The sequence below is a fragment of the Camelus ferus genome, chromosome 5 (genome assembly GCF_009834535.1).
Source record: "Camelus ferus isolate YT-003-E chromosome 5, BCGSAC_Cfer_1.0, whole genome shotgun sequence".
In the NCBI taxonomy this organism is placed as follows: domain Eukaryota; kingdom Metazoa; phylum Chordata; class Mammalia; order Artiodactyla; family Camelidae; genus Camelus; species Camelus ferus.
In genome coordinates, this window is record NC_045700.1 from 91470700 (window position 1) to 91482718 (window position 12019).

Consider the following 12019-nt stretch of genomic DNA (forward strand, 5'->3'; position numbering starts at 1 on the left):
TGTTCCTCCTCAAACTCTCCCCCACTAGTTCTAGTGTCTTTGGTATCTGTTGGTTCTTGCCTGAATCAGTTATTATGATGAAGGTTGCCAAATGGTGACAATTTCCATCATTCCTGTGACAATTTCCATCATTCCTGTGACAGTTACTAATTGGCATTCTACTGTGAAAAAGAGCTTCCCCTTCTCATTTATTTACATCAGCATGAACTCATGAATTCCTATTTTATTCAATGAATTATAATTATTTTTCTTATTCATTTTGATGCTCAAATTGTGCCAGATGGTCCTTTCAATTGTCCTTTCAGTTGTCTCCTGACTCCTGTATCATTTTGACAAATCCTCATCATTTTTTGAGCATTTCCTTACTTTCTGGGGCAACGGATGTTCCAGGTGCACCTGACACCTTTCCTGCCCCGGCCCTGGATTCAGCCGTCTCTCCAAGGGGCCTGGTTCTTTTTGATGAAGAGTGGTATTTAGAAGGGCTCGTTGCAACTGGGATGCTGTTGCTTCTGGGTCTTCTCAGAAGACAGAGCTGGGAAATGTGTGTGAACATACAGGCACACTCACACCTGCAGCAGGATTTACCTGCATGTAGTAAAATCCCTGAGTTCACACTGATGCTTCCCCCCTCCAGTCCGACACTACTGACGGAGTTCATTCTGGCCTCACTCCTTTCTCTGGCAGGGAGAAGTGTGACTCCCAGCTCTTCATGTATTTCATCACTTGCTCATTTCCCTGTGTGTAGCCCATCTTCTGCTCTGCTGACCCTGGGCCCCAGCCAGGCTGCTTCCAAAGCCCCAACCACCTCCTCAGCCCAGTCACATCCTCTGCCTGCTGACCGCCTCCTCGGCCCCAGCCCTGCCGGCCCTGGCTGCTTCAAAGGAAGAGCAGAGAAAGGAAGCAAACTCATAAATATGTCTTAAAGAGAAGAGGGGAGGGGACGGGAAGGGAAGGAAAAGAGCTGACTGGCTTTTAAGGAGGCACAGCCTGGGGTCCATTCCAGGGCCTATGGATGAAGATGGATTTGTGGATCTGAAGTTGGCTTGTTGGCTTCTGCAGCTCTTCCCAAACCTGCCTGCCCACCGCCCTTTCCCATCTCACTAAATGGTTCTGAAATCAACCAAGTTCCTAAAGTCAGGCATCCTGAGTCATGCTCCCTGGTGAGCCTCCCATCCTCACCCGCCCCTTCTGGGGTCTTAACAAGTCATCCGGCAGGTTTTCTATCTGCAGCTCCATCCTGCCCCCCACCCCCACTGGGGGGTGGGGGCAGCTTCCACTTAAATCACTCTTAGAACAAGACTCAAAATCGGCAGGACCATGATCAGGTCTCTGCTGCTCCCTCCTTCACCCAAGTTGCAGTCTGTGATTCTTAGGAAGAAGTTTAGGGGAGAGGGGGTGATTAAAGATTTAGAACCATCCTGAGAGCAGAAGAAAGGCCAAAGAAAGCATTTCAGGGGCTGGCAGAGATGGGGGAGGGCAGAGGCAGGGCTGGAAGGAGGTGGATTCCAGCAGGGCAGGGCAGCGAGTCCAGCCCCTGCTGAGCTGATCTCTGAGTGGAGGAAACGCCGCTGGGTCTCAGAGCCACGGGGGCCGGAGGTGATGTTCCAGAACCCAGAGACTGGGCCCAGACCACCAAATTCCACATTACCCCTCACTCTGCTCCATCAGTGCGGCTGCCTCTGTGGATGTGTGGGAGCCCCAGGTCTGGGGAACTCTGAGGTCTGGGGTCTGGGCTGAATCCAGCTCTGCCCTTGCCCCCACCTCTGAGGCCTCCGACACCCTTCCAGCCTCCACAGGCCCAGGGTCTCCTCACCAGGGACTAGAAACAATAATGACACCAGCCCCCCACATCCCACCTCTCCCTGCCATTCTCTTCACAGCAGCCAATTGGTGCTGTCACCCTGCTTAAGACCTTGCTAGTGACTTTCCTGCTGACTTGAAAGAAATGCTTGGCTGTAGTGGGATAATGAGCAGATCCCCCCAAAACACACACACACACTTCTTAACACTTTCCCATTACTTGTAAAATTTCCACAATGCTTGTATATACTTTTTATTTTTAAATGCAGGGCTGGCAAAGCCTCCAGGAGAGGGTCCCAGGAGGCAGGCCTTCCATTATACTCCCTGGGCCCGCTTCCTTCTGGGGGCCAAGCCCGCTTTCAGTTCCCCACTGTGAGACAGCAGACAGCACCGAAGTTAAAATTACCCTCTGGGAAAGTTCAGCCTGTCCGGTGACCTGGCCTTCCTGCCCTGGTCCCCCTTCCTCTGGAAGGTGTCTGAAGTCATAGCCCAAGAACTGTTTCTGGTAACACAGTGTTTCTCAGAGGGCACAGCCCTAAGTCTCCAACAGTCTGAACATCAGCTGTCCTTTGTTTTATTTTACTTTTTAAAATTTAAAAAAAAAATTTTTTTTTACAGGGAGGAGGTAATTAGGTTTATTTATTTAGTTAGTTTTCTGATGGAGGTACTGTGGATTGAACCCAGGACCTCATGCATGCTAAGCATGCACTCTACCACTTGAGCTACACCCTCCCCACATCCTTGTTTTAAAGACCTGGTGGTCTGGGGCTGGGGGGCAGCGCTCTCCTCTGGCTCTGAGCCTTCCCAGGAGTGCTGTACCTCTCCCTACAAGGCCTAGCTCGGCCACCCACATCTCTGTGTTTCCTGCTACAACTTGTCAACTGTAAGGTATGTGTTATGCAAGGTGCATGCACATCTCTCAAAACAGGTCTGGGGACTGTCATTACCCCTGCAGGCGATTGAGGGGACTGTGAGGTGAGCCAAGCAGGGTCCCTTTCCTTCAAGGACTTGCAAGCTTGGGCAGGAGACTGGCAAGACTGAGCCTTGTGAGGAGCTTGTCTGCAGGGATTTCCTGAAGGATCTTGCTGGAAATCACCTGGGAATTTCCAGAGACCTGGAAATAGGAGGCAGGAGAGGAGACAGGTATTTTGTTTCATGATCTGAACTAACCACCATTTCTTCGGCATCACTTTTGGTGGGGAATATGCGTTCATGTCCATTCAGTGGATCCCACAAACCCTGGGGGATGTCTGCTCTTCGCCCCATGTTTGGCGAATTAACAGCCAACTTGACTCAGGAAAGGCCGCTCTTGCTTCTTCACATCAAGCTGTCTGCTACGTGCTCTAGGTATCTGCTAAAGGGAGAAGGAATTGGTTTCCGGTGGTGGGAGAGTGGCCACAGTGCAGAAGTCCAATCTGTGCCCCCTGGGCACTACCTTGGGCAGCGTCTGTAAGGTGCGGGGCTCCGTCTGCAAGGCGCAGCTAACACGGGGTTTCGGGGTTTCCTTCTCTGTTTCAAAATGACTTGACGGATGTCTTCAGGAAGGCAGTGGCTGCGGAATGAGGAACGAAGTCTGGCAGCCGTTAGGGATGCAGGGCAGCCCCCTTCCCCAGAAGCGCGGCGGTCCCCAGCCTGGTGTGAGGACCGCCCTAGCCTGCAGGACATGGGGATCTTGCCTTCCTACTGCTTCCCTGGGCGTCTTGTCCCCGCAGGCTTGCGGGGCTGCTGCTGTGCTGTGTGCCTTCTGTTCTGGCCCAGATCCACCGAATCGCCTGGTTTGGAGGATGGGAGGCACTTCCAGCCCCAGTTCCCTCCCTGTGGGGCCTGGGGGTTGGCTCCGCTGAAGGCTACAGCCCTCCCCTCTCAGCTCAGCCCTCTCTGAGTCCCACATCTGCCCTTCCCCGGTGGTCAGTCCAGGGTGGAACCTGCTCCCCCACGTTGCTGGCCGTGGAATGCTGAATCCCCTTTTATTGGTATCCCTACACCCCGTCCACTGATTTCTCCCCAAATCCCCAGTTTCTCATGGCATCTGCCATTGGCCTGGACTTGATACACATGATAACCTTCTAGTCAGACATTTTACATTTTAAATTGCTGAAAAGGCACTACCTCTGGAGGGTCAGGTGGGGGACACTCCCCCTGCTACCTACCCTCCCCCCACCATCTCTCTGCACCCTAGTCCCAGGTCCACATAGGATCCTCTCTGACATCTCTCTCCAGACTCCAAACGCATGACTGTCATCCTGACCCCAATGCTGCAAGTCCATCCAAGCACCCCCATGGCCAGACCCTGCAGCACCATCTGGGGATGTGACATTAAGACCTGACCCCTGACTGTGGGGTACAAGGGCAGGCAGATATGGACTCGACCGGATGCCCCTCCGCACGGGACTCCACTGCCCCTGCTGGCCCATGGTCAAGGCACTGTCCACTTGAAAGCCCTGCCTCCTCTCTTGGCTTTGACTTGGTGGGTTTGTCAGGTCACACCCAGGTACGGCCACCCTTCACACAGACCCACCCCCTCGTTGGCCACGTGGTGCTGCACTCTTGGCCATCCATCAACAGAGGGCCTTTCCGGGCTCAGCTCAGGAGTGAGAAGGCGGTGGCTGGGCTGCTCCTTCCCGGGCACCCTGAGCCTCCGCCCCACCTGTCCGGACTGCACTCCTCGCCTGCCGTGAGTCTGAGTCTGGGCCAGCTTGGGAACTTCTGCAGCTCTGGGCACTTTGACGTTTTCTTCTTCCTGCCCCTGTTCTAGAACATGCTTTAAGCATAAGTTCTCAAAGGAGTGTCTGTGGACCTCTTCCAATCTTAGCGCCAACAGCCACAACTTCTGAGGATGTCCTCCTGGAAACAGTTCCCCGAAGGAGCCGCTAACTGTAGCCGAGTTGGCTCCTTGCCTTCATCATTTTCTCTGTGCGAGTGTGTCTGTGTGTCTGTCCGCTGAGACACACGTGCAGACCTGCCCCTGCTTGCCGGCTGCTCCCGTCTCAGGAGCTGTGGCGTGTGCAGGAAGGCGTTCCTCCACCATCAGTGCCATTGAGTGGCCACTCGTTGGTTTGCTCTATGGTCCTGGAGGTTTGGATTCAACCCTCATTCTCTACCCTCCTGGGAACCTGGGCCACCGGGGCGCCCAGCAGCCGTGGTTCACCAGGCCCTGGCTCCCTGGCCTCTGTGACCAGTCCAAGCACAAGCAGTCTGACGCGCCAACATCGCTCAGACCTGGCACTGCTCCGGGTCCTCCCACCCACCTCCCGCCCACCTCCCCCTTCACGGGATCCATTGGGATTAGATTAATTTTAGAGTGTTCTGTTCCTCTGCACACTTAGTACCCAATGTATTCCATCCATTCTAAGGTGCTTATTTTTTCATATTAACATCTCTTAAATTGAACGTACCCACCAGTTGATGGTGTATTGGGGTTTATGCTTTAGCTTTTAGTGGTACATAAAATGTCTCAGCAGCCGTGCACCTGAATCCCCTGAGCGCACTTGCTCCCTCAGACATCCGTTCCCCAGACGTCCTCCAGCTGAGAGCCCTTTTCCAGACTCTCACGAGTCGTTTCCCTTTGATTTCCTCTGATAGCTTCCCATCCTTTTCCCATGCTCCTAATGGCTTGTCATCCATTAGCTGTGAGTTCTCAGACAGGATGACACTTGTCATGACTGCTTTAATCGAGCTCATCGACCCTGTGTCATGTCAAATTATTTTTGTTATTCTGCTCACTTTGGGTTTTGAACCTATTTAAGTTACTTTTTCGAAGGCCTGGCTGCCGCTACTCAGATATCTTGGGTTCAGTAATGCTTGAAAGAGATTGCTTAATGTGGGGCTTTGTGAAAGCAAGGGGATTTATTGAAAAGGATCAGAAAACCCTTTTGTTAAACTCTCTCCCAATTTACTAAATAGCTTCAACCACACCATCGAACACACACATGCCCTTACGTACAAAGGTATGCACATGTGCAGTGTATACACACAAATACACGTGGAGAGAGAGGCAGCGACACAGAGACAAGGGGAGACAGAGAGACAAGTGTGGAGCTGAGTGAAGGTGAGTGGCAGAGGTGAGTCTCGCTGAAGGCAACCATGTCCTCACCACGACTTGGGGTTACCACCGGGAGCCCCACTCAGGGACAAGGCTGAGTCCTGGTCCATTCCCAGATGTCTGAATCTGTCCTGATCTGGGTCATCCTGCCTTGTCTGCCCTCCTAATCCTGCTTACATGTGGCCCTGATGACCTCCCGCATCAGTGCCAAGCACGCTCGAGCAATAGGAACCTGACTTGAAGGTGGGCGAGTCAAGACGGTCCAACCCCGCCCAGCCCAGGCCCCACCAACCTGGGTGGGCTTTCCAACCTCCCCCTATTTCCTTACTCTCTTTCCCCATGTGGGACTCTCAGGGTCCCATTCCCTCAGCTGAGAAGGCAGCTGACAGCCCCCCAAGGAGCAGTTGGATCCTTCACCTCCAACTCCAAAAATAGCCCCTTTTCAACTCAATTTTAAATACATGACTGTCCATTGACATGATGGCTATTATGATGATGGGGTGAATCACAGGTACTTAGTGATAGGACCAGGGGCGCTGTGCTTCTTCAAGGCCTGGGAAGCCCTAGCCAGAGGTGGTTACGCGTCTTCGGTGCTCGTCCCTGTACCCTCCAGCAGCCTGACAACTTACTCCTGTCCACCTGCCCCCCTGCCACTCACTGGTCTTCCTTGGAGCCCGGCTGCATGGTTCTCCTTTATCCAGGGCTACAGCCTCGCTCAGCATCTTCTTGGCTGGGTCAGGAACACTCTGCCCCGCGTTGTCTACCTTTGCCCTCTGTGCCAGGCAGAGGGAGAAGTCTCAGATGCTTCTGGGTTCCTAGCTGGGCCAGCAGGGAGACAGTGGAGCCATTCCTTGAGACAGGGAACACGGAGTAGAGGTGGGCCAGAGGACTGGACAGATGTTGGAACATGTTGGGTTAGGAGCTGGAGCTTGCAGCCCTGATGAGAACATAAGTGTCCTGCTTGCAGTTCTCCTGTCCTGCCCTGCTACATGATACCACCTCCACCTCCACCCCCACCCCCACAGAGGGAATAACAGGGCGGGGCCTTGGTGTGGGTGGGGCCTCGGTGTGGGTGGGGCCTCAGCGGGGGCGGGGCTGCCTGCCCTGAGATTACCTTGAGTTTCCTGTTGGAGCCACAGGGCAGAGGAAGGAGACCTGGCCCCAGGGCATTTGAACAGCCCAGTGGAATTACCCTTCCACTCCCCTACCATCAGCTGCAGAGATACAAATCAGGAAAGGTTTTTGTGCTGCCTTGACCATTTTCTGAGTTTTCATAAAACAGAATTCTACATTAAATGAAAAATATAAAAGCAAAACAACTGGTAGAATAGATTTTTCCTATATTTAAAAGTAAATGATCTTGGGAAGGGAGAGGATAACTCCCCCCACCAAACATACACATAAGAAGTCTAGAAAAACATTCTTAACTATTGAAAATAGGTCTCTGTAGATTATAAGACTACAGGTGATTTCTTTTTTTTTAATTCTATATTTAAAATTTTTTTCCATAATGAAAATGCACTACTTGTATAAGATAATGCTTTTAAAAATAAAAGTTTAAAAAAAACTGAAAGAAAAAAGTCTTTAAAACTGTGCCTTTTGCATACTGTCTCTTAGAGGCTGCCGGTTACAGGATGGGAGGGTGTGGGAGTGGCTGGCAGACCCTGCGTAGGAGCCCAGGGCTTTTTCTGGATCGTGGTCACTCCCTCAGCCTCATTCGTCTCTGCCGCAGGTGGCCTTTTGTGGTTGGGTGAGGTTCCAGCCCATTGAGATGTGCTTCTGTTTGGGGTTTGTCCTCAGGCATCCGAAGGTGTCCCTGTGAGGTTCTTCACCAAGCTGGACCAGCTCATCGAGTTTTACAAGAAGGAAAACATGGGTCTGGTGACCCATCTGCAGTATCCAGTGCCGCTGGAGGAGGAGGACGCAGGTGACGAGCCAGAGGAGGAGACAGGTAGGAAAGGATGGAAGGGAAGGCAAGAGGCTGGCAGTGCCTTCAGGACCCTGCCATCTAAGTACCAAGGTGAAGTTCTGGGGTGTTCCTCTCACTTCAAGTGCTTGTAGATCAGCTGAGTCCAGTTATCAGACACTGTGACCCGGTGTTAAAGACAAATTAGGAACACAGACTGTGGGGTCAGGCAGAACTGAATCAAACTTCCTGGTCCCCAGCTTCTTAGCTGTGTGACCTTAGGTGAATTACTCAACCTCTCTGAACCACAGACCTCTCTTTAAGAGACACCAAAAATAATATCTACCTCTCAAGGTGTCATGACATGAGTTAATCAGTGTAGATCCCAGAGCCCTGTACATAGTAAGCACCTGATAAGTGAAGCTACCATCACTGTCAAAATAATTAGCTGAGTTTTCCTGTGAAGAGAATGAGGGAGGAGATCCTTGCACTAAACCAGAAGGATGAGAAAGGTGCTTCTTGATGTCATCATAAAAGGAAAAAAAGGGCCCCCTAGATGGCAGATGAGAGGCAGGCCCGCTGTGTACACGGTGGAGGGACAGACCAACAGAGTGAGAGGCCTGCGGAGCTCACCTTTTCCCCCTGGGAGCTCGTGTCCTAGCAGAAAACCCTGAGACACATAATTGAGCCTCTAAACCGGTCAGGGCTCCTCCTAAGTCCCAGGGCCTGGAAACACAAGGTCCCCCAGGGTGTCCCCCAGGGTGTCCCCCGAAGGACAGATTAGGTCAGAGCCGTGATCATCCCTGGCCTGTCTCCGGCCCATCTCTGGCGTCTGCCAATCATGTGCTGGGTGTCTTTTGATCCCCTTCCATGGGCCACCTGCCCATCTTCCTCCCACCTCCCCAGAGACCCACTCTGAGTGATTTCTCAACTCATTGGCTGCCTGTCAGGTGGTAAACTCTGAAGAGCAGCTTCACCAGCTCTTGGAGGCGGTGAGGGCCAGGCAGTGTTTCAGACAGAGTGCAGCTCCGCACAGGTGAGGCCGGGTCCCTTCTCGCATCCATCGGCCCAGTGAGAGGTGGCCTCAGCTGTGAGACAGCCAGAGCTGACGTGTCCCTGGAGTCCAGGGTCACTCACCAGTGCTGTGCCCGCATGTCCCCCAGCTGGCCTGAGAAGCCATCCTGCAGAAGTGTCCTCTCTTCCTTCTCGCCCCCAGGCCAGCTTTTCTGCCCCTTGGGAGTGGGTGCCTAGAAAAAGATCCCAACCCTTTCTGTAAGGGCTGGAAAGAGAAACCCTGTCTTGTGACTGCTCCCACCCCCAGACAAAGCCCAGCTGTCAGCTTGAACCGAAGCAACATGACGTTTGCTCCCACCCCCCGGGCCAGCCCGGTGACTGATTTGGCTCAGGTCTCCTCAAGGTGCTGCCTGTCCCCCTGGGGCTCAAAATGGACTCAGAACCATTGAAAGAACCCCAGGCCAGGTGAGGAAGAGGAGGGCTCATCCTTTAAAGAAAATGTGTCCTTGTAAATCAACTCAACTTCAATTTTTTAAAAAAGAAAGAGGGAGAAAGAGAATGCCCCAGGACAGCTCTGTGGCCAGGGCCCTGGGACGGCCATTCTGTGTGGGAAGACGCTTGGACAGGAGGTCGTGGAGCCCAGGGGCTCAGGACCCTCACTCACCTGTGGCATCTGTGAGATGGAAGTTTTCAAGGTGAATAGGTGGGAGTCCCATCTCCCAGGTCAAGTTCAAGTCATTTGTTTCATATTTCAGTTCACTGGGTGGAGGGAGCTCCTCACTTTCCTTTATTGTCTCTGAGGGTCCAGGGGAAGAGAGAAGGAAAGACAGAGGCTGGAGAGAAAGTGCAGAGAAAAGGGGGATAGGGTGGGAGAGAAAGGAGCACTGTGGCCGGGCCTGCCTGCTCCCTGCCTGGCTCCTCCTGTCACGGGAACCCAGCCTCTGCTGGCCGAGGGCCCCCACCTCAGCCCCAAGCTGGCTGTCCTGCTGAGCTGCTGGGGCTGCTGGCTCCACTCATCCAAGGCCAGCAGCCCTGCCCAACACGGCCATCTGACTCCAGCAGGCATCTTCAGAGCCTCCGTGGGAACAAAATCTGGGCTAGGTCCTGGGCCAGAGACCCCCAAGACCAGGTCCCTGCCCTCAGCAGGCTCCCCATCTAGTCCCGGAGTCCTCTGGCAAAGGAGTAGGGACAGGAAGGGACAGTGCAGGCACAGATGAGTCTGGAGCTGGGCGCAGTGACCTGGGCCCCACGTGTTGGGAGGGTGCAGCGGGTGGGCACACAGCCCTCTCCGGAGGTGTGTGGTCCCAAAGGAGGGAGAGAGGATGCGCTCAGCCCAGATGGCATTCCTGCTCTTCTCTTGGGTAGAAAGTGTCCTGTCTCCACCTGAGCTGCCACCCAGAAACATCCCTTTAACTGCCGGGCCGTGTGAGACTAAGGAGGTCCCTCCTTCGAACGAGAATCCTCGAACGAATGAGGTCAGCCGGCCGAGCCTCTCAGAGACGTTGCTTCAGCGACTGCAGACCATGGACACCAGCGGGTGAGTCCCCTCCGGGCAGGCTGGCCTCGGGGGGCCACAGATCCCAGGTAGCTCACTCTGTGCTGACTCCTGGATCCCCCTTCCACCCCAGGACAGGTTTGCTGTGGAGCCCACTGACCTCCCGACAGTTGGTCTGAGGCAGCTGGGCCACACGGCACAGCTCTGGCTGTGTGGACGCTCGTTGGCCCCGCTCAGATGCTCTGTCTCCACCAGGCCCCTTGGCGTGGCAGGAGCTGGCTCTGTTATTCTCTGCTGCACACGGCGTGGCCCCACTCCAGACTTTGGGGGCCTGTGCTGTGATCCCATTACTGGGGCTTGCTGTGAACTCACCTGGCATCTCTTCCCATCACGAGTACCTCTACCCCCATGGGTCAGATGGTGTTCCAAGTGGAGGAGGTTGCCTGGACTGCAGGCTGGACCTGCCATGCAGTCCTTCTCTGCTCTGGGCCCCATTCAAAGGAGGCCACCTTCCTCATCACCAGGAAATGGGTCAGAGCAATACTTTCCTGTGCAGTATGGACTAGGGGGTCTATAAAACACGACGCTCCCCTCTTTGTGGTGGACGCTGTGAGATGCAATCGTTCTCTGTTTCACTCGCTCTGATCCAAGGTTCTCAGGATCTGGTCCCGTAGGTGGTACCGGGCTGACTCCTGTTGGTCCACGTTGATGAGGTCCTACAGCTTCTCCACCTCCCTTAGCAGGCCCAGCACTTCCCTGGCTGGATGATGGGAGGTTGAGGTAGGGCCTTGGAGGGGTGTTGGTTATTTTGCAAATCAAAGGCCCTGACTTCAAGACAGGCCAGGGGATGGCTTCCACAGGGAGATGGGGTCCACGGGGGAACCGTGTCCCCGGTGCCCAGTGCGCTGCTTAGCACAGAGTTGGCGCTCCCTAAATATGTGTTGAATGAATGAGTTTGTGCACAGTGACTTCCATGCATTAATAATTTTGAAACATTTTTTGTTTCTTTGTGAGAAAAGGACCCCCGAAGGACATCCTAAGGTCAGGGCTAATGTAACATCAACTTGAAAGATGATTTTGAGGCAGCCAGGGCTGCTCACCTACCAACTGATTTGGCAAAGTACAAAGGAAATGCCTAAAGGTACACACAAGCCACTGGTTGCTAAGATACCTGGTATCTTTATATTTCCACCTTGACACATCCTCTAATTCTTCTCCAGGCCCACCAGGTTATATTCTCTGCAAGCTCCCTAAATTCCTTGTGCTACTTATCCAGTAGCTCAATATCCAGAGCTTTGAATAGTTGATCTATTATCATGATTATCCTGATAACGTGTCTGAATAACGAATGTTTATTAAAACAGGCCTTGCCAAGCCCATTGCCTCATTTCCTTGCGATTCTGTTTCTCTCCAAGCTCGTCATCATTATTATCATCTAGTAAATGCCGTGTGCTCCTTGAGAAAGCAGACAAGGCTGCCCGGCTGTACCGCCACTGCCCATCCCTGCCAACTCTCCCACATGTTCTGTTGGCTCCATCTCCGCGTCCGTTTCGCCTCTGCAGGGACGGGTGTTCTCTAGGCGCTCAGGGCCCAGCCGTGGGGCAGGACGAGGTGTTCAGCCAGGCCTCCACGCGGCCTCCGGGGAGAGGCGGGGCAGCTGAGGGCTGGTGAGCACAGGAGGTGCGCCCTCTCTGGTTTGGCTCCTGTGTTAACACACAGCAGTGGAACTCGGCCAAAAACTCCTGCTTGGAGCAGGGGGTGT

The 12019-nt window shown here is 53.6% G+C and overlaps 1 protein-coding gene and 1 long non-coding RNA gene across 2 annotated transcripts in view; one reads left to right on the top strand and one right to left on the bottom strand.

Annotated features, from left to right (window-relative positions):
* INPP5D (inositol polyphosphate-5-phosphatase D) overlaps positions 1-12019 on the top strand; it is a 114159-nt gene that overhangs the window by 39985 nt on the left and 62155 nt on the right. The window contains exons 3-4 of the mRNA XM_014564707.2: positions 7643-7793; positions 10128-10299. Of these exons, the coding sequence (XP_014420193.2) occupies positions 7643-7793; positions 10128-10299 (323 nt within the window). The remainder of the gene's footprint in view (positions 1-7642; positions 7794-10127; positions 10300-12019) is intronic.
* LOC116663803 lies at positions 3922-8717 on the bottom strand. Its single transcript, XR_004320154.1, has 3 exons — positions 8708-8717; positions 7963-7965; positions 3922-4709 (listed from the first exon to the last, which is right to left on the bottom strand). It is a non-coding gene; the product is annotated as an uncharacterized LOC116663803 (long non-coding RNA).